This window comes from Anguilla anguilla, chromosome 15 (genome assembly GCF_013347855.1).
Source record: "Anguilla anguilla isolate fAngAng1 chromosome 15, fAngAng1.pri, whole genome shotgun sequence".
NCBI classification, from domain to species: Eukaryota; Metazoa; Chordata; class Actinopteri; order Anguilliformes; family Anguillidae; genus Anguilla; species Anguilla anguilla.
In genome coordinates, this window is record NC_049215.1 from 28,917,008 (window position 1) to 28,943,979 (window position 26,972).

General features: G+C 48.7%; 1 protein-coding gene across 16 annotated transcripts in view; it reads left to right on the forward strand.

Moving 5' to 3' along the window:
• The window catches only part of dmd (dystrophin), a 202,044-nt gene that overhangs the window by 132,063 nt on the left and 43,009 nt on the right, over positions 1–26,972 (forward strand). For 15 of the 16 annotated variants that reach the window (XM_035394701.1, XM_035394719.1, XM_035394700.1 and 12 more), the window contains 15 exons: positions 372–507; positions 10,810–10,985; positions 11,578–11,725; positions 12,376–12,516; positions 12,837–12,986; positions 13,483–13,584; positions 15,230–15,329; positions 15,699–15,907; positions 16,973–17,090; positions 17,861–18,072; positions 18,973–19,127; positions 19,853–20,042; positions 22,066–22,238; positions 22,850–23,006; positions 24,517–24,637. In XM_035394701.1, the coding sequence (XP_035250592.1) occupies positions 372–507; positions 10,810–10,985; positions 11,578–11,725; positions 12,376–12,516; positions 12,837–12,986; positions 13,483–13,584; positions 15,230–15,329; positions 15,699–15,907; positions 16,973–17,090; positions 17,861–18,072; positions 18,973–19,127; positions 19,853–20,042; positions 22,066–22,238; positions 22,850–23,006; positions 24,517–24,637 (2,288 nt within the window). Of the gene's footprint in view, positions 1–371; positions 508–10,809; positions 10,986–11,577; positions 11,726–12,375; positions 12,517–12,836; positions 12,987–13,482; positions 13,585–15,229; positions 15,330–15,698; positions 15,908–16,972; positions 17,091–17,860; positions 18,073–18,972; positions 19,128–19,852; positions 20,043–20,598; positions 20,741–22,065; positions 22,239–22,849; positions 23,007–24,516; positions 24,638–26,972 lie in introns of those variants that run through there. The other variant, XM_035394712.1, reaches the window with a different exon arrangement.

The window sequence follows — 26,972 nt, forward strand, 5'->3', positions numbered from 1 at the left end:
AGAACAGGTCTGCCTCAGCTATGCAGTAATAAAGGAGAACAGGCCTGCTCCAGCTGTGCAGTGAGAGGACAGCAGATCTGCCTCAGCTGTGCAGAGAGAGAGGAGAACAGGTCTGTCTCAGCTGTGCAGTTATAAAGGAGAACCAGTCTGATTCAGCTGTGCAGAGAGAGAGGAGAACAGGTCTGCCTCAGCAGTGTAGTTATAAATGAGAACCAGTCTGCCTCAGCTGTGCAGTAATAAAGCAGAACTGGTCTGCCACAGCCAAAGCTATGGCTGAGGCATGTCAGCACCGCCCGGGGTGTTGGAGTTTACAGCTGCAAGATGCACATTCAGCGATGTCCTGATTTTCTCCCTCTCTGTTTCTGTTCCAGGCGCTTTGAGCTGTCCCAGGGGAAGTGGCGCAAGTTCAGCGCAGACTCGAAGGCGCTGACGAAATGGCTCGGTGGCGCGGAGCAGACCCTGGAGCAGGCCGAGCAGGACCCCGTCCGCGCCAGAGAGCGTCTGAAGGTAGCGGAGATACGCTCTTCTTCTGCGCCCGGGCATCCCCAGGCCTCGCCGCGCGATAACAAAAATAACTGCTCGAGTCCCCCCCCCCGTGGCCAGAGGTGGAACATCCAGGTTCTGAAAGTAAAAAAAAAAAAATATCCTCCCCAGTATTTTGATCCAGTCACCTGGATTGGCTAATTGGCACAATTCTTCAGCCAGGAGGTAGAACTGCTTGGTGAAGTCAACTGGCTGAGTTCAGTGGTGAGAGAAATACTGGGCAGTACTTTTACTTTCTCACCCCTGGACTGTCCACCTCTGCTGATGGTGTAGCTGTCTTCATCATGCCTGTTTCTGTTTTTGTTTCTGTGTCTGGGGCTGTGGCTGCACTCCACCACCTGATTGATTGATTGATTGGTTTTATTTGCCCTATTTTAATATATACATGGGGCAGGTGGCCCTTCGGCAAGAATCATATACACAGTGAAATTATTATTGAGGAAATGATACACGATAAAGTCACGATGGCTTATTTTCGTTTTGGTCCTCGTACTGGGCAATGCTCAGTATGGGCATGACTGACAGGAAAATGAAAAGGACATTTAACTGAAAAGGACAATATCATATCGTGCATTATGTACCGTAAGCACGCACTCAAAGACGACATGGATATTTTCCTGTTTGCCTCTCTTGAACTCCGCAGCCATTTCTCCCCTGCTCTTTTGAAAAGGTTGGCAGTGGCTCTCTGGTGTTAATAACCAACGATGTTGTGATAATTTGCATTTATTATATCTTAGATTAAAGTTTAAGTCCCCACTCTACTGAAAATGCAAGACTGCTTCAGTTGGTTGTTTCCATCAGAGGATTTAAGGAGGAATTTTCAATTTTCCACACTCCACAGTTAGCAAGTGATTCTGGTAATCAGATATTCTCAGTAACGGGAGATTTTCTTGTTTGCATTTTTCATCCCCTCAAGTAAATCTTACGCAACGGTTGGTATCATATTAGGACATGTTTATCTCTGAATATCTGGATGAAATTGAAGAGAGAAATTAGAGAAAGGAGAGGCCCTTATCATTGAAATGTTGGTCACCAGGGTACGATGGTAAATTGAGAAGAAAAAAAAAATTGAAAGGTTTTGCATAATCATATGATTTCAAAAAAGTTGCTACCCAGATATTTGGTATGAATAGTTTTTAAAACATAGCTTATGACTTACCTAAAACTGAGGCATGAAAGTTATTTTTAAGTTTAAAAATTTTCTGTCTGTAAATTACTAAAGGTTTTTCACCTGCATGTTTAAAATTTAATTTTTTAATTATTTACATTTTTAAGTTAACTAAATGGCTTTCACATAAATCCATATGACGGCAAGGAAAATCAAATTTCAATTTAAAAAAAAAATCAAATTTGCTTTGATATAATCCATCCATCCATTATCTACCCGCTTACCCTGGGCAGGGTCGCAGTGGGAGCTCTGAGAAGTGTCGCGGGGAGCCTATCCCAGCGTGCACTGGGCAAGACACTGATTTCCTCAGAGAAAAGGGGAATTCTTGAAATAAATGCAAGTGTACTGTCTGTAGCATGAATAAAGGGAGCAAATGACCATTATGGTCACATCTACAGTAAGGCGCTTAACAAAGTCATTTAGGTCTAGGTTTTCCCACTTAGACACATTTTAGCAAGATCATAGATAACCTGTGCAATATTAAATGTGTACAGCACAAGGCTTCTGTGTGTCTCATTCGGTTAAAGCACCACACTGCAGTGCAGGGATCAGCCGTGGCTGGTAGCTCCATAGCGGTGACACGCATGGTTATGGTTATGCATTTCCTCGCTCTCTAGCGACCCCTGCTGGTCGATCAGACGCCCATGGACTGCACGCTAAAGCCACGTATGAAAGGTCTTCCTGTGACTCCACTCTGTGAGCGCTCAGCTCTTGTCCGTGGTGTGAAAAGAAGCAGCTGGTGATGCCATGTGTTTTGGAGGACAACCTCGGATGCAAAAAAAAAAAGCAATAAATATTGTTTTTAAAAAATAAATAATAATAAATGCATACAGCCATCAGATGGTGGATCTGTGAATGGGAAGTAGATTTAAGGTCCTTATTTTAAAAATACATCACATACACATCCCGAGACTTAAGGTGAGCTTGGTTAAAGTTAAAACTTTTAAAAAGAGCAAGAAATATAAGAATGTTCTCAAAAAGAGACCTGAGAGAGTCATAAGTCAGCCTCTTGTAAAATGTGCTCTCGGGTTAAAAAAGGAACGAGAAGTGCGAGGGACAATTTGGAATCCCCGATTGTGCTTGTGGAGTCGCTGTCAAATCACTGCAGATTTATGAAGAGAGACTTAAAGCACTAACAAAAACTCTTAAGGGCACACGAAGTTGGCCAAATGCTTGACCTAAGTACCAGGTCAAAACAGCATTTCATAATCAGCTTTGGCATTTTAACAGCAGTAGCTCGTGCCCGTCAAGTGCAGGTAAGCTGCTAGCAGCCCTGGCGGGAGGTGTCCGCGTGCAGACGATGATCATGTGACTGCTCCGGCCAATTTTTAAATATGCATTTGGACTTTTTTTTTTTTTTTTCATACCTCTCTCACCTTTACCTAGCCCAAACACCTGATTAGGGCTCTAGGTTTGTTTGTTGTGGAAGCCTGTGCTGTTGCTGATGATATAGCCTAATGCTCATTTAGGTAGATTTTTAACTTGGTTTAATGTTCAGTGGGGCTGCTGACAAGTTGACAGTTGAGGCTGCACTTGTTGCACTCATTCTCTCTCTCTCTCTCTCTCTCTCTCTCTCTCCCCCACTCGCTCATGCTTTCTCTATCTCTCTCTCTTTCTCTCTCTCTCTCAGGAGTCAGGACTATCCTTTCTAGAATTACTGCGCTTAGCTCCCTGATCTTTGCACTTCTGTGTTTGCATACGTCAGGCTGGATAAATCTGTTTGTTGCCAGTAAAGTTTCTGTACTACTGTTATTTCCTTCATTTTTGGTGCTGCATGTGTCAGTCCTACTGCTGTGGCAGTCCACTAAGTCTTCAGTACAGCAATAAATTACCTCTCTAATATCTGGGCTAATGAATACCTAAGGTTATCCAGTGATTTATATTGAAAATGAATGCTTAATTAAACCCATACTGTCGTGTAGCACTACAAAAAAAAACTTTTTTTTCCAGATTTACATTTAAATGGTCCTTTAATTAAACGATTCTAGCCACTGGCACACGGAGTTCTTGATAACGTGAGGGCTATTTTGCGGTGAACCACCTGTCCCAACATCTGAAGTGCATGCTGGGTATTTCAAAGGCTTGCTCAAGTCACATGACGTGCCGCTGACAGCCAACGACTGAAAGCTGCGGCATATGGCATCGTCCGCAGGGGTAGAAGGCGGCGGGTCTTTGGTGCGTACGGAACGTCTCCGAGCAGCTGCTTGCCCGGTTGCTATTGACGCTCGTCCCCTTCAAAGGCAACAGAGACCTCGACTCCGGCTGGGATCAAAGAGGTTTTGAGCTGACTCTGCATAATTGGCAAAAACACGTCAGAGCCGCGTTTAGGTTTGACAAACCTAATCGAAATTCACGGAACGGACCCCCGTGTAAATCTTGAACATTCAAATCTGGCCTTCAAGGCCAGTTAGTACTTCTGGGGGTTTTTTTCTACCTGATAGTTAATTGATCGATTAATGCCACTGATTGACCAGAGATTTAACTCGCTTGGTAGTTTCGGGTTTAAGTCAGTCCTGATTAGAGGGGAAGAATGAAAACCAGCAGTGCTAATTTCCTCGAGGGCCAGATTTCAGTATCCCTGCTATAAAGCATACTACTGAGATATTAAACTGCAGTCATCCTGACACAATAGGTATGGATGCTTACAAATTTCAGGGAAGGGAAGTCAAGCTTGTTTCTGTATTTGGTTTCTGTCATGTTTAAATGAGGCAATATTTAGATCAGAAGATTACACATAGATCCTGGACCTCAGGCAGCAGCAGCAGTGTCTGTGCTCTGTGGTACGATATGTCAGCACACATTCTGTGGAGCTGTTAAAACTGAGAAGGGCTTGGCAGGCTAATAAGACTGTTTGCACTGGTGTCATCACATATAGAGCTTGACATGAGCAGAAATGGAACTGAACCGAGTGGATCTGTGTGGTTATGACCTTCAATGGAGGGGGGGGGGGGGTGGTGAGGCTTAATAATGCTGCCTACTGTGCATAATGCCTAGTTCTGCGATTGCAGGAATACATTCCTGAAATTTAATGATAGGTCTCTAAGGTCAGAGAAATTTGCCGTGCTGCAGCATTCTTTAGTTATTAATCTCTGTGCATTCTCCTCTGTCCGCTGTGTAAATTAGTTCCCCGGTTTCCCCCTCTCCTCAAATTTAGAACGGCTCGACTATGTGTGAGTGTTGAGTCCGCCTACCTACCCTACTGCAGCGGCCCTGCAGGGCGTCCTTGAACACACACGTTCCGTGACACACGTGTAGCTGAACACGCGTGTCCCGTGACATGTGCGCAGCTGAACACGCGTGTGCGGTGAAAAATGTGCGGCCCAGGACATGTGTCCCAGCATGTGTCTCTCTCTCTCTCTCTCCCTCTCGTGCCGTCCTGCAGCCGAGCTGCGCATTCGTGGCGCAGGCCTGCGCAGCTGCTGCAGGTGGGCCAGAGGAGTCGTTACTGAGAGACGAGGCGGCAGCGGATGCCCCGCCCTCCCCGGGAGAGACCACGTCCAGTTACGCCGCGCCCTACGGAAGGTCCCACTTGTCCGTGGTGGTACGGTCCACATTTTCTCCAGACCCTGGGCCTCATCCTATGCTTAGGAAGCCACTCGCTGAGACCGTTCTGGCTTTGCGACTTTTTAACCGAATATCCTGCTTCTGTTTGTTCGTTCTGGCATGTGTGACCGTCAGGCGTTCTCAATTTTCCATTATACCATTTCATGGGGGGGGGGGGGTTTTCCCCTGTGCCTTGAACCTATTTATATGTGAGTGCGGCTAACATGTGACACACTGAGCGGAGCTGTTCCGTGGGAAGTAATTGAGCAGACAGCGGGGGAAACGTAATGTACAGTAAAGTTACCGTGATACTGTCAGAGCCATAAAACAGAAGGGGACGTTTAAAGAGCAGCCAGCGCCGGCGTGCGCGTACAGCTGGACTGTCTGGGCCGGACTGTGATAAAACACAATTGCATTCCAGCATTCAAGGTTACAGTTTACACACAGGCAGGGCTTGTTATGGTGCCCTGCTCTCTCTGCTAATCCCCATCTTATTTCTGCGGTTCACCGTTTCCAAGAGCCAGAGATTAGGCTGTAAACCCCCTCCCCCCCCCCATAAAAAAATGTCTTCCAAAAATGATTTCACTTCCTCTAACTATCCGCAGTCATGAGGGAGATGTCTGGGCTGACTGGTGATGATTTACTGCTAATTTAGTGCCTCTGGAGCCAGCAGATGGAGCCATTTTTCATCCGCGCAGAAGTCGTCTGTAAACACAATTTTGTTCGATGTCCATGTCTCCCTGTGGCCGATTATAACTGACACTCCCCCCATACATGTAGGCGCACAGGCAAAAAGCTGCTGAAACACCTCTCCTCATCTCTCTCTATCGCTCTCTCTCTCTCCCCCCCACCTCATTCTCTCTCTCTCTCACCCTCTCTCTCTCTCTCTTCTCTCACCCTTTCTCTCTATCTCTCTCTCTCTCTCCCCCCCACCTCATTCTCTCTCTCCCCCACCTCTCTCTCTCTCTCCCCCCCACCTCATTCTCTCTCTCCCCCACCTCTCTCTCTCTCTTCTCCTCCCACCCCTTTCTCTCTCTCTCTCTTTGTCCCCACCTCCCTCTCTCTTTCCCTTCCCTTGTTGCTATGACTTCTGAGTTTATGTTCCTTTTGATCTTCATTTCAGAGCCGATTTTTCACTTAGTTGAAACGCTGGTCATTTTGACCCTTTCCGGAGACGTGACTGCTTGGTTTCTCTTGCTGTTGTTTCACGCTGTTTCCCTGACCTGCAGTGCTTTCAGGCTGCAGTTCCAGGCTTCCTCGTCACGTTTTAAAAACGCTCGGAGACGGCGGCCGCGCTCTAATCGCGGGTTAACTCTCCGCCTGCGGCTAACTGACGTAAGCGCGGCTAACGATGCCCAATTAGCATTCAGGCAGCGTGAGCGGAGCGCAGATAAGATCACTCCCTTTAAGGGGCCTCCCAGGTGTCACACCCAGCTGAGGCGCTGCTGCCTCATTGGCTGGGAGCCCTGTCCAGGGAGGGGGGGTTTTAGTCCTCGGGGCATGCCCTGCTTCCCGGCTTTCTCGCGGTTAGCGGGTGCTGCTGTTGATTGGGTACATGCCGTCAGCTGCTCCAGCTCCGTGACTGGTGTAGTCCCCCAGCCCAGCGGCTGCGCTGGTTAGCGGGTGCTGCTGTTGATTGGATGCCTGCAGACGGCTGCTCCAGCTGCGTGACACAGGTGTGGTCCCCAGCCCAGCGGCTGCGCTGGTTCGCGGGCGCTGCTGTTGATTGGATGCCTGCGCTGGTTAGCAGGCGCTGTTGTTGATTGGATGCCTGCAGTCGGCTGCTCCAGCTGCGTGACACAGGTGTGGTCCCCAGCCCAGTGGCTGCGCTGGTTAGCGGGTGCTGCTGTTGACTGGGTGTATCCCCTCCAGCTGCATGGCAGGTGTAGCCCCCCCCAGCCCAGTGGCTGTGCAGCTGATCTGCGGTGTGGTGTGTATCCGGCACAGAGGACTCGTTCTCCCTCACCGATAAAGCAATGGGGCCAGCCTATGAATACAATTAAACCGGGAGACTAAAATGGGAGGAAAAAAATGTGATCGCTCCCTCTTATTATTGAGCTATACCCCTGTAAAAAAATTTGAAAAAAGGATCTTTTCAATTACGAGACAGGAGGGTGCAGTTGTGAAGTCTTCGGAGGTCCCGTTTTCCAGCAGAATTCAGCAGTCAACCTTCAATGAGCTGATTGCCTCGGCTGGAATGTATGGTCCCATCACGCCGGAACGCTGAGATTCCGACCGGCCTTTACACGTCGATCAGCGTGGGGAAACTACGCCAGGGATGCGTATCTCTGGAGCGGGAAGACGGAAGAGCTTTCTAATCAACGCGAAGCTGGGGAAAAAAAACTTCTCTTGCCTTGTTCCGTACCCGAGTGGCCGGAATATTAAATTCCAGAATTGAACGGGTGCTCTGACGGTTTGTTTAATGTGAGTGACATATTTCTCCTGCGGTATGGGAGGTGTGAGGTTGGGGGGGGGTGGGGGGGGGGTGAATATGGCTTCCCCCAGCTACTCTCTGCTGTCTTAGCCCATCTCTGCTGTGTAAATTTCACACGCTGCTTTTATTGGATTTTCTTTATTTTTACATGGAAAATGTGAACAAAAAAAGGGGGGGAAAAGAGGAGGGGAAACGAGGGATAGAGAACAACTCTCGGGGTACTGAGTTTACTCATATCTAACAGTAGAAATCTTCACAATTATATTAAAGTGGTGGTGTCCTCTTTTGCTTTAGCACAAAATATCCATTTGTCTCTTTTTCTGTAGAACTCCTCCTCAAGTCATAGGATATTTAGGTTTTTCATTGCAAAGAATTCACAAACAGTGTCCATCCACCATTTTGGTTCAATTCTATACCAGATCTGTGTTAATGGTTTTCTGCAGGCAAGATGCTAAGTGCAGTTTTTGCACAAGTAGAGCATAGTGGAACATGTAGTTTTTGCGCAAGAATGGCATAGTGGAACATGTAGTTTTTGCACAAGCAGGGCATAGTGGAACATGTAGTTCTTGCACAAGCAGGGCATAGTGGAACAGAATTCCTTCTGAGGGCGGGCACTCTCTCTATCTCCATAGCAACAATATTCCTGCACACCCTGTGTGTCAGATTAGCAGCAGCTTCTCCTCAGTCTGTTGAAGGGCATTTTTTGCAGATGGAATTACAGTAATGTGCTTTTAGTTCATCAATCAAATGCCTTCGCCCTGCCCCAGTCAGTGTACCACAGGGGTTGCGGTGATGCTGAAACCATCGCTGAGAACTGGCTTCCCCAGTTCAATAGCGTTTCTCTCATCCATGCTGGAAATGGTGGTTTGGAATGTGTAGTTTCAGAAGAAGCTCATTACAGTTGACTTCTGCTATGCAAACGATTAAAGAAATAATTCACAATTGGTGTAATTTATGTGATCTGTCCTGTTCTCTAATGATGTCACAGCTCTCTGCAACAGTGCAGCTCTCTATCCCTGCAGCTCTGTACCCCTGTAGTTCTGCAGCTTTGTAACCCTGCAGCTCTGTAGCTGTGTAGTCCTGCAGTTCTGCAGCTCTGCACTCCTGTAGCTCTGTACCCCTGCAGTTCTGCACCTCTGTAACCCTGCAGCTCTGTAGCTGTGTAGTCCTGCAGTTCTGCAGCTCTGTACCCCTGCAGTTCTGCAGCTCTGTACTCCTGTAGCTCTGTACCCCTGCAGTTCTGCAGCTCTGCAGCTCTGTACCCCTGCAGTTCTGCAGCTCTGCAGCTCTGTACTCCTGCAGTTCTGCAGCTCTGTAACCCTGCAGTTCTGCAGCTCTGTACTCCTGCAGTTCTGCAGCTCTGTAACCCTGCAGTTCTGCAGCTCTGTACTCCTGCAGTTCTGCAGCTCTCTACTCCACAGCAGTGCTCCTGTGTAGCTGCTCCTATGTGTCCTTGATCTGTCCTCCCTCTCTCCCACATTAAAGCCATTTCCCCCTGATCTAATAACAGCACAGTGTCTGACTGTCACAATCCCCAACTGCACTGTTAGCAATAAGGACATCAAAGTCTTCAGCCAGACTATCTTCACTGCTTATTTACCCCCCCCCCCCCCACAAAGTCCTACCACACACACAGACACAGATACTCAGACACACGCATGCACACATGGATACACACACAGGCGCACACTCAGATGCACAGACACTCGTGCACACACATACACATACACACACGCACACGCACACACACACAACACACTCACTCTCACACACACACACACACACACACACACACACACACTCACTCACACACACACACTCAGACACTCTCTCACTCAGACATGCACACTCACACACACACACTCACACACACACACACACACACTCACTCACACACACACACACACACTCACTCACTCACATGCACACACACACACACACTCTCACACACACACACACACACACACACACACTCTCTCAGACACACTCTCACACACACACACACACACACACACACACACACTCACACACACTCACTCACACACACACAGAGTAAGCCAGTAAACATGGTCAGCTGGCTGCTGTCCGGTCCACTTACAGGTGTTGTGGTGCTGCTGCGGTGCACAGCTGCGCAGGTGGACAGGTGTCACGCAGACGCAGGCTGCTGTCCGGCCCGGGACGGGGCAGCTCTGAGCGCGCTCTGTCAGGTCCCATGCAGCGCCGCGTGATGGACGGACGGATGAAAGGGCTCCTCGGGCTTCGGAGCAGCTTGTCTTTGAAGGGAGCACCTGTTCTGCATCACGCCCATGAATACCACATCCTTAGAGAGCTGATCAGCTCACCCCCCCCCCCCCCCCAAAAAAAACGGCCCCGTCCAGGAACAGAGTCGCCTCTCTGCTATCAGAGCACACAGGCCTGTAGAACTCGGTGTTCCGGGCCCGCTCTGGGACCGCGGCGCGACCGCGTTCGTGGGTTGAACGCCGCGCGGGCATCGGTATTTTGGGAAGGCCATTGTTCCGTGTTGCCTGCGGGGAGGCCGGAGAGCCCCAGTTTTAACGCCGCTGTCTCAGAGTGCTGAGGGAGGGGGGCACGCCTCGGCCTTTTTTTTGGGTCACGGAGGGGAGCAGTCCGGCCAAAATCTGAGCAAGTCCAGCCGAGTCGGAACTTAAAGGGCAACTTCCACCAAAAAATAGCGTCTCACCGTACAGTTCAGGAGAGGCCAGTTTCTCAGCTGAGGGGGTCATGTTTCTTTTCCCCCCCGAGTATCCTGGCCAAACAAACTTGGACTGCTGATTTTTCATGCTTTTCCTCTACTTCAGATTTAGGAGTTTAATAAACAGATCACTTATTAACGAATGAATTGCTGCAGCAACGCCATATTTAAATGCATCTTGCCGTAATCCACAGGGAAAAAGGAGGGGTGAAGATATGTATCGCCGAATTTATGTGAGGGGTGGAGTGCTTGTTCATTCTGGGTCCCGGTTAAAGCCTAAAGAGAGATTTTAGCCGTCCGCAGTATGTGCGATCACGAAAGTGAGGAGCAACACGTTAAATATTTAATGTCCGCGAGCCCTGCTGGTCCCGCCGTGACCTTTGACCTGAGGCGTGCCGATCCCCGCAGGAGCTGGAGGATGCTGTGGGGGCTCAGGAGGGCGCGGTGGCGAGCCTCAACGCCGCCGGCGAGGAGATCATTCAGCAGAGCCGGCCGGACGACGGCCTCCGGATCAGGGAGCAACTGAGCGCGCTCAACAAGCGCTGGGAGGACGTGCGCGGACGGCTGGCGGAGAGGAAGAGGAGGTGCGGAACGGCCCGAGCGCTCGCGTCACTGCGCTGCGTGTCGGGGGGGTACTGTTTGGAGTGTGTGTGTGTGTGTGTGTGTGTGTGAGTACTGCCTTAGAGTTCTGCAGTGAGGCAGTCAGTATGTGCCTTGTGTGAGCACTGTACTGTAATGTACTGAGGCAGTCTGTGTGTGTGTGTGTGTGTGAGATGTGTGAGTACTGTGTTGTGCTGTACTGCACTGAGGCAATCCTTTTCTGTATACTTCAGGAATACTGTGCGTCCGAGGTACTGTACAAATTCCAAATTCCACATTCCACGAGTCTGTGCTGTATTTGTGTTAGACTGTGCTTAGACTGTGTACCTGTGCCTTTACTGTGCGTCTACAGCACTGTGCGGTATCTGTGGCCGTGAGCCCAGCGGTGCTGTAGCGAAGCTGCCCTTGCGTCTGTTCTGCAGGACTGTGCTGTGTGTGGCGGCAGCTCAGCCGGGGCTATAAAGCACTCTGGTGCCCTGCGTCCGTAGCCTAGCGTCCGTAGCCTCGCGCTGAGCCTCTGCCCTCGCCGGCCGCGGTGGCGTCCTGAGGCTGACCTTGTGTCCGTGCGTCCGGCAGGTCGACGGAGGCGCGTCACGCGGCGGCCGAGCTGCAGGAGGACCTGAGCGAGTTCCTGTCCTGGCTGGACGAGGCGGAGGGCGCGGCCACCATCGTTCCGCAGCCGGGCAACCAGGAGCAGCTGAGGGTGTCGCTGGAGAAAGTGCAGGTCGGTGAATACGGCTCCAACCGCATCCGCCGGCCTGCTGTGTGTGAGTGTGTGTGTGTGTGTGTGTGTGTGTGTGTGCGTGTGCGTGTGCGTGTGCGTGTGCGTGTGCGTGTGCGTGTGCGTGTGCGTGTGCGTGTGCGCGTGCGCGTGCGCGTGCGCGTGTGCGTGCATGCTGCGGCCATCCTGCCGCTACCTGGGTCTGTTAAAGCAGAGGGAGCAAAACGAGTGGGTGTGTTCCTGCTGAGGGGGCGGAGTGGGGACCAAACACAGGGGGGCGTGTTCCTGTTGCATGGCGAAGTGGGGGCTAAACAAACTGGTGTGTTTCTGCTGGGGGGGCGGAGCAGGGACCAAACACACATGGCACTTTTCCTGTTGCGATGCGTAGTGGGGACCAAACACACATGGCTTATCCCCCTCCTCTCAGTGCTTCTCTCTCACTTGACTGCCAGTCCTGCTTCTCACATCAGCCTCTCTGTGCTTTCCTGCCGGTCAGTCAGACACAGCCTGCGTGAGCTCTGTTTTCACCGCACCTCAGTGGAAGCAGCTTGCACTCCTACTGTTAGTCCTCTTCTGCTCTTATCTCTCATGCTGTGTGCGGGGGCCCTGCTGATGCCCTCTCATGTGACCCACCGGCTGTTTCTGATTGGCAGCCAAGGGTGCTGGAGCTGCCGCGCAGGAAGGACACCCTTAAAGAGCTGAACGACCGGAAGACGAGTGCATCACTTCCTGCGCCCAAACAGAGCGAGGCTCTACAGGCAGACCTGCAGCTCATCAATACTCGCTGGACTAAGGTGACCAGTCCCTGTGACATCAAACATTACCCCTACACTTTATGTAGCACAGGCTACTGTATGTACATGTGCGCACAGAGGGGTGATCGAGCGTGCGTGTGTGATGCATTGTGTGTGTGTGTGTCTATATGTGATGGACAGTGTGTGTGTGTGTGTTTGTGTGTGTGTGATGGACAGTGTGGTGTGTGTGTATGATGGACAGTGTGTATGCGGGTATGTGTGATGGACAGTGTGGTGTGTGTGTAATGGATGTTGTGTGTGTGTGTGATGGACAGTATGTGTGTGTGTTATTTATCATGCTCATGCATACACACCTGCAGGTCTCTCGGGTGTTGCCAGAGAAGCTGCAGGAGATCTTGGACCTGCTGAAGGATCTGTCTCAGGTCCAGGATCAGGTCTCCCAGCTCTCCCTCTGGGCCTCCAGCACCAAAGAGCAGCTTCAGCTCTGCAGACAAACGGGCGATACCAAGGTACCAGTGTTATCTGAGCCCCGCCCCTACTCTTACCTGAGCCCCACCCCCCTACTCTTACCTGAGCCCCACCCCCCTACTCTTACCTGAGCCCCGCCCCCCTACTCTTACCTGAGCCCCGCCCCCACACTCTTACCTGAGCCCTGCCCCCACACTCGACTAAGCCCCTCCCCCACCCTCACCTGAGCCCCACCCCCACCCTCACCTGAGCCCCGCCCCCACACTCACCTGAGCCCCACCCCCACACTCACCTGAGCCCCGCCCCCACACTCACCTGAGCCCCGCCCCCACACTCAGCTGAGCCCCACACCAATGCACCTGAAGCCTTTCCCAAAACTTAACTGAAGCCCACAGCCGCACTCTCACATGCTATTTCATTGAGGGGAGTTGTGTGTGCTTGTGTTGTTCATAGACATTTTTTGCAGGATATAATGATGATGGCACTGCGGTTAATTGATCTGGTTGTGTGACTCATTAACGGTGTCCGCGATTTCAGGAGATAGAAGATTCTGTCCAAGCCAAGCGTCCGGATGTGGAAGGAGTTTTCGCCAAGTTTCAGCTGTTGTACAAGAACAGGCCCCCCTCGCAGCCTTTAAAGGTGTGTCCGCATTACCCAACCCCCCCCCCCCCCCCCCCCCCCCCCCCAACTCCGAACCCACCTTTTACATTTCACCTTTCTACCCTAATTACCACTGGCCACGCCCAAATCCCTCTGTGAAGTCTCAGCCCTCATTCCCTATTCTGCTGAATATGAGTCTGTCCCAGTAAGCAAAAATTATCACTGTTACCCCACAGGGCTTTCAATTAATTTGTCTGAGGATAAATGATTTCCCTTATGTTTTAGTGAAGAAGATATTTGACATTTATGGATGTAAGCAATAAATACATTTGCACGCACTTAAGAAAATGCAGTGTTTATACTACATATGTAATTATTCTACTTATATGCACCACTTGTTTTATGTCTTAATTCGCAATTGCAGAATGACTCTGCTGTCAAGTTCTGCGTCGGTTGCATGGATTAATTTAAGTGGAAGTGTCGTTGGGAAAAAAAAAAGCGGCCTATCTTCATTTGCAGAGTAAATTCCACTGCTACAGCCAGACATTCTCACCGTAAATATGAAGTAACTTGGAAACGTCTCCCAAAGAGACTTTTTTTTTTTTTTTTTTTACTTCTTCAAGGTCTTCCCTTTGTTTTTTTTTCTCCTTCGTTTTTCGCTCTCCTCTCAGTGGAGGACAGATCAAAGTTCTCGGCGGGAAAAAAAAGCCCCCGCGATCTGCGAAGTTCCCGAGATCTGTCAAGTCGCGATTGTTCTGAGATTTTTTTTCCTGAATTTTGCGTTTCGCTCTGCTCCGCTTTCAACTTCCTGCTCAAAGGAGCACCGCAGCGCCACTCGAGCGTCTAATTAACCTAGAAGTAGCGACAATTAGCATTGAGTGCTAACCGAGTAATTGCTTTTCACCTTAATCCCATTGTAGCCGTGGATAAACCTTTAGCCAGTCTGACGGGAACTTATCTTTTGCAGCTTTGCCCTTGCTGCTGGTGCTGGACTGTTAATACTGATCACATGTTTTTACACTCACTTGCGACTCTTGCGATATTTTCCTTGGGTTTTTTTGTGCAACGGTTCATGCATTCAGATTTTTTACACATATTGTATAAGCCTATGTCTACAATGTTGGACTCGATCAATTTATTATGCCGTTTGTAGTTCATTATTTGAGGGGGGAAAAAACCCTGTCCACACAATGCAACCAGGAGGTCAAGCAAATCTGAACAACTTTTGTGCTCTAGTGAATCAGTGTAAAACACACCTTAATCTTTATACTTGATTGAAATGGAGTCGGGATCGTGTTCTAGAACCTCTTCATCACAATAAGGAGAATTGGCCTCGTGCCACTTCGCATTAAAATAGATGCGCATGCCTGGAATGCACTGCTTAGATCAGTGAGTCTGAATAAAGATTGCGGTGGCTCTGCAGTTAGCGTAGTTAGCGTATTTTAAATGAAGATGTAACGGCAGAGCATTGTCGTATGTGTTTGATGTTCTCCTACGGGGAAAGTACGATCTGATACGTGGGTGTGATTCTCGCAGTGCTGTGCTGAAATTCAAGTTCAGGTCGGTGCGTCCGTCTGTCCGTCCGTCCGGTATCGGTCCGTGGGGGCGGGGGGGGTGGGGGGTGTGATTGGCTGACTGCGGGAGCTGCTGGCTGGCTGACCTGTGTGCATTGGGCTTCCTGCAGGGGAAGTTTGAGGAGCTCAGTGTGGACTGGAGGGCCATCCTGGAGCTGCTGAAGGAGCTGAAGGAGAAGCAGAGCAGGGTAGTGACCCCTGACACTGCGCGTGAGTACCCCAATACCACCACCGCCACGCGTTCACACACAGGCGCGCTGCGACCCAAGCTGCTCATACAAGGGTGTGTGTGTGTGTGTGTGCATGAGAGAGTGCGTGTGTGTGAGATCGTACGTGTGTGTGTGTGTGTGCATGTGTGTGCATGTGTGAGAGAGAGTATGCGAATATGCATGTGTGTGTGTGCATGTGTCTTTGTGAGAGAGTGTGTGTATGTGTGTGTGTTGCGTGGCATGTGTGTTTGTGAGAGACTGTGTGTGTGTGTGTGTGTGTGTGTATGCGTGTGTGTGTGTGTTGCATGGCGTGTGTCTGTAGGAGGTGTGGAGGAAAGCAGTAAAACCTCTCTCTTCCTGTTCGCTGCAGGAGAGAAGGTGACGGAGACTCTGACTGGCAGTGCCACGCTGGGTGAGATGCCATCCTCACTGTTTATGGAGATGCCAGCCCTGGCACAATTCAACAGGTCCTGGATGGAGCTCACCGATTGGCTGTCGCTACGTGACCACCTGGTCAAGTCCCAGAGAGTCACAGTGGCTGACCTGGAGGAGATCAACGATATGATTGTGAAACAGAGGGTATGAGCTACTTTATAACCTTTCAAAAACAAACATGTTATCATTGTGAAGAAATGAGTCTGTCTGTCCATGTAGTCAGGTTGCATAAATGTTTAATTCATCATGAGTGAGTGACATCCACGATCATACCATCACTGAGGTAATTAATCTACGCTTTCATCCCAGAAGACGGCAGCATTGAGATTCATTCTGGCAATTCATCCCCCCTCCCCCTCGCTGTCTCTCTCTCTCCTCTCTTGTGCTCACTCCATCATTCTGTCTCTCAGTCCCTCTCCATCTCTCTTCTGGATCCCTCTCTGTCTCTCTCCTCTCTCTCGTTCCCTCACTTTCTCCCTCTTCATCTGTTTCCCTCTCTCGGGAACCTTCTTCAAATTGAGTTCAAAATAATCTGCTGGCAGCGGCTATGAAACGCATTAGGATTTTGCCATTAATATAAAACACTTCATATTAATAATTTGTACAGTGATTGCGGCAGTACAAATAAACATAATGGTATGATGATAACAAAGTGCTGTATTTTGTACACATTTTGTCCATTATAATCAAATGTACTTATGTACTGTTAACAAGCAGTTGTGAGTTTTGGAGTTCAGTTGATAGTTGCTACTGTAGGCTCTTCAGTAGTGGTGAGCAGTTAGTGCTTTCTGTGGCCGATGGGAATGTTTAAGGTGCTCTCTTGTACAGTGCATCCCGGGTGAACAGTACTCTGTACACCTTCTTCATTTACTGTCACTTAACAGACTGTTGTTTAAATATGAAGGAAACTGGTTTTTAGTGGAATGAGGCAAGATCTCAAGAGAGCCTGATGTTGGATGTGATGTTGGGTGGTGTAGCGGAGCAGGGAAGCATGTTGTGGTGGTTGGTGTTGTGAAGTAAGTATTCATTTGATATTAGAGTTCAATGAAGCAGGAACCTGCTGCGGTGTTGGGTGGGGAGGTGGATCAGTTCAGACCAGGTGTATTATTGAGCAGCTATGAGATTATTTGTTCATTGCATGAACCCACCCCTAAAGATCTTATTGGCTGTTTACTTGACATGTGACTGCCATTCCTCTCCGTCGCTCAGGCCACACTGCAGGACCTGGAGCAGAAGCGCCCCCAACTGGACAGTCAGATCACTGCCGCTCAAAACCTCAAGAACAAAACCAACAATCAGGAGGCCCGAGCTTTCATCACCGACCGCAGTAAGTGAAGCGTGTGCTGTGCTAGCAGGGTGGCAAAGTGATGTCGGGTGAAAAGCATTTTTTTTTTTTTATGGAAAAAATTCAAGTGGAATTGCATGTTCCTGGCCTGTTTAGGGTGTGATTATGGGTGGGGTAGTGAAGCAGGTTAGGGTGTGACTTTGGGTGGGGTAGTGAAGCAGGTTAAGGTGTGATTATAGGCGGGGTAGGGGAGCAGGGTTGGATGTGATTATGGGTGGGGTACTTTAGCAGGGTAGGTAGGGTGTGATTATGGATGGGGTAGTGGAGAAAGCTCCCTGCACTGTGTGTTGACAGATTTCCTTTTAAGGTAGGTTATATCTTCGTTCAGTCTAATAATAGGAAATGGGTTCTAAACATGTTGCCTTGACTACCGGTGGCTTCTAAATTGGATGATATTGTAAAATTGCCCAAATTTTCTTGTCTTTGTAAAAAAAAAAAGAAAAAAAAGAAAAGTCCATTATAATCAAAAGGACTTAGGGAAACCGCAAACTTACTGGAGGCAGGATGACAACTTTAACTGTAGCGTATCTGTTTGTGCCTCTCTCAGTCTGTGCCTCTGTGGTTAAGCATGTGTATCTTGTGTCTGTGGCTGAACTGCTGTCTGTAACTGCCTCTGGGACTATTCCTCTGTCTGTGACTGTGCCCGTGCCCCTGTGGCTGTGCCTCCGTCTGTGGATTTTTACACCCTCATCTTTGACTGTGCATCTTTCGTCCTGTGTATCGTTATACATCTACTCTCTATGGCTGTGTAGTTGATAAATTACAGACACAGTGGGAGGAGCTACACGGCCGGTTGACAGACAGGTGGACGGAACTGCAGCGCATGCTGAAGGACTCTGGCCACTGGCTGGATGCAAAGAAGGAGGTGGAGCCTCTGCTAAAGCGAGCCAATGACAAGCTGGAGTCCTGGAAGGAGATATCCTATACGGTGGATGCACTTAAGAAGCAGAACGCTGACCTAAAGGTAAGACAGACAGACACGCACGCGTGCGCACATACGCACACACAGAAATTCAAAGATGGCAGTGTGGCATAATTGTTAGGGAACTGGGCTTGTGACCGAGGTTGCAGGTTTGAATCCCAGGTAGGCCACTTCTGCTTTACCCTTGAGCAGGGAACGTATCCTGAATTGCTTCAGCAAATATCCAGCTAAATAAATGGATACTGTGTAAAAATAGAAAAAAATTCAATATATGATGCAAATCGCTGTGGATAAGTGTGTTAAATGGAAATAATGCAAATGTAATGACGAAGTGCAAGAGGCACAGACACAGCTCAGTTCTCTATTGTCTGAAGTTCTGCACATTAGAATTTTTGTGCCTCTCTGCCTCCTCACAATAACCTCTTACCCAGTGGTATAATCACACTTATACACACACAGAGTCTGTGTCTCTCTCTCTCTCTCTCACACACACACACACAGTTTCTCACTCTCTCACACACACACACACATTCTTTCCTCTCTCACACACAAACTCATAATCTCTCCTTCTCTTTCTCTCTCTCTCTTACACACACACAGTCGCACGCAGCTTCTGCTTCTCCCTCTCTATCTCTCTCTCTCTCTCGCACACACACACACACACACACTCTTGGCTAAATGAAGGAAAATACAACACATCGATTTGCTTGTTCTCCTTAATGAAGTGTTAAAATCAGTTGATTAGAAACGTCTCAATAGTAATGTAGAATCTTAGTGAGCTTGAGGACCCTGCTGAACGTGGGAGGAAGGCACACATTTCGGGAGAGTGAGCCTGTAATACAGTACACGTGTGCGTCTGTATGCGTATATATGTGTACACATGTGCGTGTTCGTGTCAGATGGGTCCAGACTGAGCTTATGGGAATTCTCTGGATCCTGTAGAATTTTGTGAAGGACCTGCAGCAGTGGCAGACGTCCGTGGACGTGAGTAATGACCTGGCCCGTGATCTGCTGAAGAACTACGCCAACGACGACACCAGCAGAGTTAACCTGCTCACAGACAACGTGAATGTCACCTGGGCCAACATCAACAAGAGGTTAGTACGCCTGTGTGAGTACTCACATCAACCAATCACCATAGGCCATCAACCAACCAACCAACCAACCAACAAACCAACATACCAGCCACCAACAAATCCGTACCAGCAACCAGCATACCAACCAACTAACAATAAACCCACACAAACATGCCTACCAACCTCAACAAACCCACACCAATATACCAACCAACTGCCATCAACCAATTCACTTCAACGAACCCATACCAACCAACCAACTAAAATCAAACCCACACCAACCGGCTAACCAACTAGCAAGAAACCCACACCAACATACCAGCCAACCAACAGCAAACACACACCAATATGCCAACCAACCGCCATCAACCAGTTCACCTCAACAAACACAAAATGATGTGCGTACCCTTTATTTTAAAGCCAGGGCCCGCAACCAGGGTGCTTCTTTGTCCCAGACCCACTAGTCAGAAAGGTCTTTAGTTCTGACTGAAGGAAAAAGCCAGAAAAATGGCAGTGTACTTCACTCTGTCTCAGTCACTCAGCAAGTCAATATCAGTCATTCACCTCTCTCTGACCCAACCCTGTAGCATGTGATCTCTGAACGTTCTGTAGTGTGTATAACCTCTGACTCTTCCCTAGCGAATGTAACTCTGTGACCCCTCAACCCGCCACTTTGGTGCGCATGACCCCTGACCCCTCCACTGTGGTGTCTGTGACCCCGTGACCCCTCTGTGGCGGCTCTGCAGGGTGGGCGACAGGGAGGCGGCCCTGGAGGCGGCTCTGCGGCTGCTGCAGCAGTTCTATCTGGACCTGGAGAAGTTCCTCAACTGGCTGACGGAGGCGGAGACCACGGCCAACGTGCTCCAGGACGCCACCCACAAGGAGGGGCTGCTGGAGGACCCGTCCATGGGACACCAGCTGATGGCGCAGTGGCAGGTGAGGCGGTGGGGAGTCAGCGGGCCGGCCTGCTGGGCGAACGCGCCTGCACGGGCCCACCGGCTCCTCCCACTTTCTCAGGGGTCCCCTTCCATCCAATGGGAGGGCAGCAGTCCCATAGCATGCCTCCATCCCAGTTAAAGTTACAGATGTGGTCGCTGAGAGATGTACAAGTGTTTGGGGGGGGGGGGTGGAGATTGCTGCACCAGCGTAGCGGGGGTGGTTACATGCCCCCCCTTAGTCCCCAGCTCCACAGAGGCCTTGACTTGAGTTGGCCTGGCTGGTATGGAAGGAATGTGTGCTTGGCACGGCGGAGAGCAGGGGTTCGATGCTGGAGAGGGAGGAAGAGAGCGGCCCGCACAGCATTGTGCGGCGTGAAGACAGGGGCCTGTTCTCATCGGCACCAGCGCCGCCCCTCTGTGTCTCTCTCCAGTGGCACCCACGCTTACCGAAAACAACACAGCCTGTGTTTCCCCCGGCAGGCCCTGTGTGCTTCATTATGAGACACACACACACACATGCACACACACAGATCCATACACACATTCACACACACACACACACACACACACACACGCACTAAGGGTGCTGAGGCTTTGCGGAGACTCGAAAGCTAGCCATGTTCGCAGAATCCTGGCTGTGACTGGATTCTGTGCTCTGGATTAGACATGTTACGCAGGAAAACATACCATGTAAAGGTCAGAGTTCACCTACCTGTGTGCGTGCGTGCGTGTGTGTGTGTGTGTGTGTGTGTGAGATTGTTTCTGCAGATATTTTCAGATGTAGTCTCCCGTCTAATATGAATGTAATAATTTAAAAATATTATGTAAGGAGAGTTCTGCATTAATGTGTTCTAAATCTAATGTACTTTATGTTATGTAATTGTAAATGGGGCTAGAAGTTATTTTAAAGTCTCTTTAAAGTAAGATTTTCCTTCAGGCTAAAATCAGTGGGTGTTGTGCATTACCTAAACTCTTATAACTAAATACTCAAATGTGTACAAATTAACTAAAATGAATAAATATATACTGCATGAAACATTAAAATTTTATATATATATATATCTATGTATTGACATTTTACACTGGGCTACAGTATATTTAATACAGTAGTAGTGCTTGTCTGTACTAATATACATTGATTAAACATTACCTTGACATATAGTATTGTGTTAAACAGTCAACATAATGCTATACCTGTATGTATTGTGTTATAAAGTCTGCACATTATGAAGTATAATGCAGAGCCTGCTCATATATAGTGAGTATAATACATCACTAGTACATACTGTGACATTTTAGTTCTTCTCCAGTACATCTGCAGTCTTTTGTTGTGGAGTAAATCTGTTGCAGTTCTTCAATATACAGGAACTGTGATGCACATGATAATGTGGTGTGTGTGTGTGTGTGTGTAAGCTGTGATACAGATCGTGTGATGCAGTACATACTGTGGATGTACACACTATGGTAATGCTCTGCTTGTACATACCGCAATGTGCAGTTAATAAAGTACCATCAGGTGATATTCTCAAATAGAGATTCTGTTGAGAAGTCGGCCATATAATTAATTAGATGGGGGTATTGATTGATTGATTTGGTTGTCTGATGCCTGAGGTATTGGCTTTGATATGGTTAGATTGTGGAAAGCTCGGCTGTCTCTGTATTAAGGACCACAGGAATATGCGAGTTAGAAATAGCACTGATGAAATGCCAAGGCACGCGTCGTAGAAGCGCCAGCCTAAATTCAGCGATAATTGCTTGGCACCGAGTTAGATGTGGGAAAAGTCCTGTACTTCAGATTTGAGTTCTGAGGCATGTCTTTGTCTGAGGGTCTTCTCCGTGTGGTTTTGGGATGTGGCTCTGAGGGTGATGTGGTTTTACCGTGTGGCCGTGTTGAGGCAGTGTTTTTGGGGTGGCTGAAGTGATCCCGAGCTCTTAAGGGTTGGCGGTCGGGGTCTTTATCGTGCCCCGGGGACTGACCCGGCCCCGGCCGCGCCCCGCCCCGCTTGGGGTTCTGTCCGCAGGAGCTCCAGTCGGAGATCCAGGGCCACACGGAGGCCTTCCACACGCTGGACGAGAACGGCCAGCGCATCCTGACCTCGCTGGAGGGGTCCGAGGACGCGGGCCTGCTGCAGCGGCGGCTGGACAACATGGGCCAGCGCTGGAACGAGCTGCGCAGCAAGTCCCTCAGCATCAGGTGAGCGGCTGCCTCGCCTGCGCATCGGCCCCGCCCTCAGGGCCCTTTACAGCCCGTGCTGCTGCTGGCATTAAACGCTCTGTATGCGTATACTGCTCCTCCCTTTGAGCAGTACAGCCATGCAGAGTACAGGTGAGACCGTCGTACAGGTGTGTAGAGTACAGGTGAGACAGACATACAGGTGTGATAAGTACACAGGTTTTAAGACACAGGTGTGATGAGCATACAGGTGAGACACATACAGGTGTGATAAGTACACAGATTTTAAGACACAGGTGTGATGAGCATACAGGTGTGACAGACATACAGGTGTGATAAGTACACAGGTATGCAGACACACCGGTGTGACAGACATACAGGTGTGATAAGTACACAGGTATGCAGACACACAGGTGTGACAGACATACAGGTGTGATAAGTACACAGGTTTTAAGACACAGGTGTGATGAGGATACAGGTGTGACAGACATACAGGTGTGATAAGTACACAGGTATGCAGACACACAGGTGTGACAGACATACAGGTTTGATTAGCACACAGGTGAGACAAGCATACAGGTGTGATGACAGACACAGATATGTTTAGTGACTGTCTCTCTCTCTCATTGCAGGTCTCACCTGGACGCCAGCACACAGCAGTGGAAGCGGCTGCACATGTCCCTGCAGGAACTGCTCAACTGGCTGGCGCTGAAGAGCGAGGAGCTGGCCCAGCAGGCACCTGTAGGGGGCGATGTCCCCACTGTGCAGCAGCAGCTTGACACACACAGGGTGAGAGTCGGGAAGTGAAGGATTGTGGGAAATGTAGTTATAAATGCATCATTTTCTTGGCCGGTGTTCAGAGCAAAATGAGGGATGGCGTTAAGAATGCTGGTTAGTTTTCCTTTCGCAGGACTAGGATAGCAGGAAGTATGGGTGAGTGCTGCAGCATGTACATTCTTTTTCTGAAGGTGTATGGATGGCTGTTTTAGGGGAGCTGGCTCATAATGTCGTTGATGTCACTTTTCTCTCATAAACTGAGGTGAAGGAGTGAGTCATATCAGGCTATTAATGTCAGTACTGTCTGCGGTTAGAGGGCCTGAGGTGTTAGGCTTCATTATTTACGTCACTTTGGAAGAGAAGTTGAAGAATGTTGCAAAGAGAACTTCCAAAGTTCCAGAATGTTCTTGGATTCACATTCATCAAGTTTTGTATGAACACATGCAGAAAATATTGTGACTTTCTGTTAAACATATGAGGCAATTCAATTTTTCCTATAATTTGGCATCATTGGATTTCAGGAACATGACAGGAAGTCTTTAGCAAGTGTGTATTTATGTATCTACGTAGTACGATTTGTACATGCTATTAGCTTGTCCTTTCCATGTTTTGTTGAGATTGCAGTACTGGTACCACTCTGGTTGAAAATACTAAACGGTCTTAAATATAGACTGTAAACAAGCTTTAGAGTCCTTTTTATATATCTCCTTCATTTCACACTGGAAGCCAAAATGAATTTAGGAAGATCAGAGAAAGACACTGATGCCTTTGTGCCATCTGTGTTTACCACTGAGCACAGACTGTTTCAGTGAAGTTCAGAATCCCAAGAGGAGAGCATTATTCGATATTACAGACTAAACAGCCACAACCTCACAGCAGAGACTGGCAGGCCTGAGATTGCATCTGACCTGCGTAAATCCTGAGCAGTTAAAAATATGAAGCTTACTGTTTTTACTGTCACTAATATATCCAGCCCAGAAACCCCATCTTCCAAAGGTTCGGATGTGGGTGGTCTCAAAGGACTTACAACTTTATGCCCAAAATAAATTCTGTGAATAAATAGTGATCGGGAAACGTAAATACACTGGAACATACTGTATTTGTGGAATATCTGTCACTGCCACAATAAGGTCCTTCCCCTAACGAATACAATAGATACATTTAAATAATATGAATAAATGTGTAATACAGTCATCAATTAAATGTATAGCTGTATATGCATACAGCCATTATCAATTATCAGGTTGTATTCATTCATATGTATTTTATATTCGTAACCATATTGTTCATAATTATATTGCATTATAATATGGTTCCATGTGAGTGAGGTGTGTTTAATTGAACAGAGCGGGTCTTGTCCTCTCTGTGACGGCGCGTTCCTCTTGTCCTCTCTGTAATGGTGCGTTCCTCTTGTCCTCTCTGTAATGGTGCGTTCCTCTTGTCCTTTCTGTGATGGTGCGTTCCTCTTGTCCTCTCTGTGACGGTGCGTTCCTCTTGTCCTTTCTGTGATGGTGCGTTCCAGGCGTTCAGGAAGGACATTCGGGCCAAGGAGCCTGCGGTGACCGGCGCGCTGGAAGCAGTGAGGGTCTTCCTGTCAGAGCAGCCGACTGACGGAGCAGGGAGGGCGGAGCCAGAGCAAGGAGGTGAGGGGAGGAGGAACGCCACAGCACACCGAGCATGCGCGTGCACACACACACGCACACACACACACACGTACACACACACACGTACATATACACACACATGCGTACACATGCACATACACACACACACACACGCATGCATGCATATACACACACGCACATACACACACACGCATGTGTACATACTCACACACACACACCTACATAAACACACGCATGCATACAAATGCACGTACACACACACGCATGCGTACATACACACACACACACGTACATACACACACGTGTGTACACACGCACATACACACACACATACACACATGCGTACACACACATATACGTTCACAAACATATGCACATGCACACACGCACCTGTACACACAAACACGTGCGTACACACACATTTACACACACACACACACACATGCTCACACACATACGCATACACACATAAACACAGACATGCACGCATGCATGCGCACACACACAGACACACACACGCAGACACTAAAACAGCCCTTGAATGTTAACGCATCCGAAGCAGAATAAATGCACTTTAATATAGTTGAATCAGAGGATTGGGATTTTCTTCTCTAATGAACAGTCGATAACATGATTAGCTCTCATAGCGAGAACACTTAATGAGCTAAAACTGTGTCATGTGGACTTGTTTGTACGTCTCGGTGAAACGGTGGAGCATTTAAGCGCAGCGGAATTAAGTCCTGCGTGCAGCCAGCTGTAATGAGCTTCTCCTCTTCAGGAACAGAAAGAGACACTGCTAACTGTGTAGGAGGACAGCACACAAAACTGACAAAAATACTTCCACTCCTGTCAGTTACCTTTTCGTAGCTTTCTGTGCTGATCTGTGTTTCTTTTGTTTTTTTGGGTCTATACTCTCAAGTAGACCATGTGTGTTGTGTGAAGTGTGTGTGGGAAGTGATATTATGTGCCGTATTGCATGCTGGGAGGGGTTTCCTTGGTCTGTTGTTTGGGCAGGTAGTGTAGTAACCCTTTGGCGCCACCAGGGTTAACTCCAGCTGTGGACAGAATTGGGACTAAAAGTAGTGTCAGTCATTTAGCAGTGCCTGACTGCTGATCTACAGTGTGTGCACTCTCTTTTGACGATTTTCTGGGAGGGGGGGGGCTGCTTACACTGTGTTTGTCCCACAGTTTGTGTTTAGGTTGTTTATACATGTTCCTCCTGTAGTGTGCAGGATGTTTGTGTATGTGACCCACCTATGGTCTGTCCCCTTCCTGTCAGGTCTTGCACGTTAATGCTGCACTTTTCTGCTGCATCCTATGTTAATGCTGTGTGTTTACATGTGTATAGGATGTTCGCGATTTGTGTTTCTCCAACAGTGTGTGATGCGTTTTTAAGCTGTCTTGTTTTTTTTTGGTTTTAGTTTTTTTACAAATAGGGCTTGCAAGGTGTTCATACTCTGTGGGGGACTGTATTAAGAAAGGCAATGGAGAACAAAAATTATTTTGAGTCTAGAGGAAAATTTCTCACAATTTTTAGGGTTGGCATAAAACAGGAAGAATGAGGATATACATGTTCGTTTTGCAGTGAGGTTCAGTTCTGAATAGGTGTTGTGATGTTACACAAAACGTAGGATTTACACACATATGGGTATATGTATATATAGGGGCATGTGGAGTTGGCAAGGTCCCAAACTTCCAAAATGAACTTGATTATGAGAAATGTCAGAGAGCTTTGAAAACAGCCCGCATTCGCATGCGTGAGCATGCGTTCAGCCCCTGTGCACATGCTCAGTGAGCGGCGAGGGGAAAACTACAGGATGTACTTTCGGAGCCTCTCTGAGCGCGCTCGGGACGCCGGCGAGGAGGCGAGGGCCTTTGATGCAGCTTTAGTTCCTGTCTGGTGGAGGGGAATCGGCGTCTCCGCGCCCCGCGCCCCGCGCCCCGCGCCCTGCGCTTTAGCAGCGCAGATAATGAACGCGCCGCGCCAGCTGTGGAGCTCTATCAGCCACGCCCTGATGGGCACGCACTCTCACACACTCAGACACCCACACACACACACACACACCCACACTCAGACACACACACACACACACACACACTCAGACACACACACTCACACCCACACACACACACACACCCACACTCAGACACACACACTCACACACACATTTAGACCCACGCACACACACACTCACTCAGACACACACACTCACACACACATTTAGACCCACGCACACACACACTCTCTCACACACACACACACTCAGATACACACTCTCACACACACACTCAGACACACACACACGCACATTTAGACCCACACACACACACACACACACACCCACACACACTC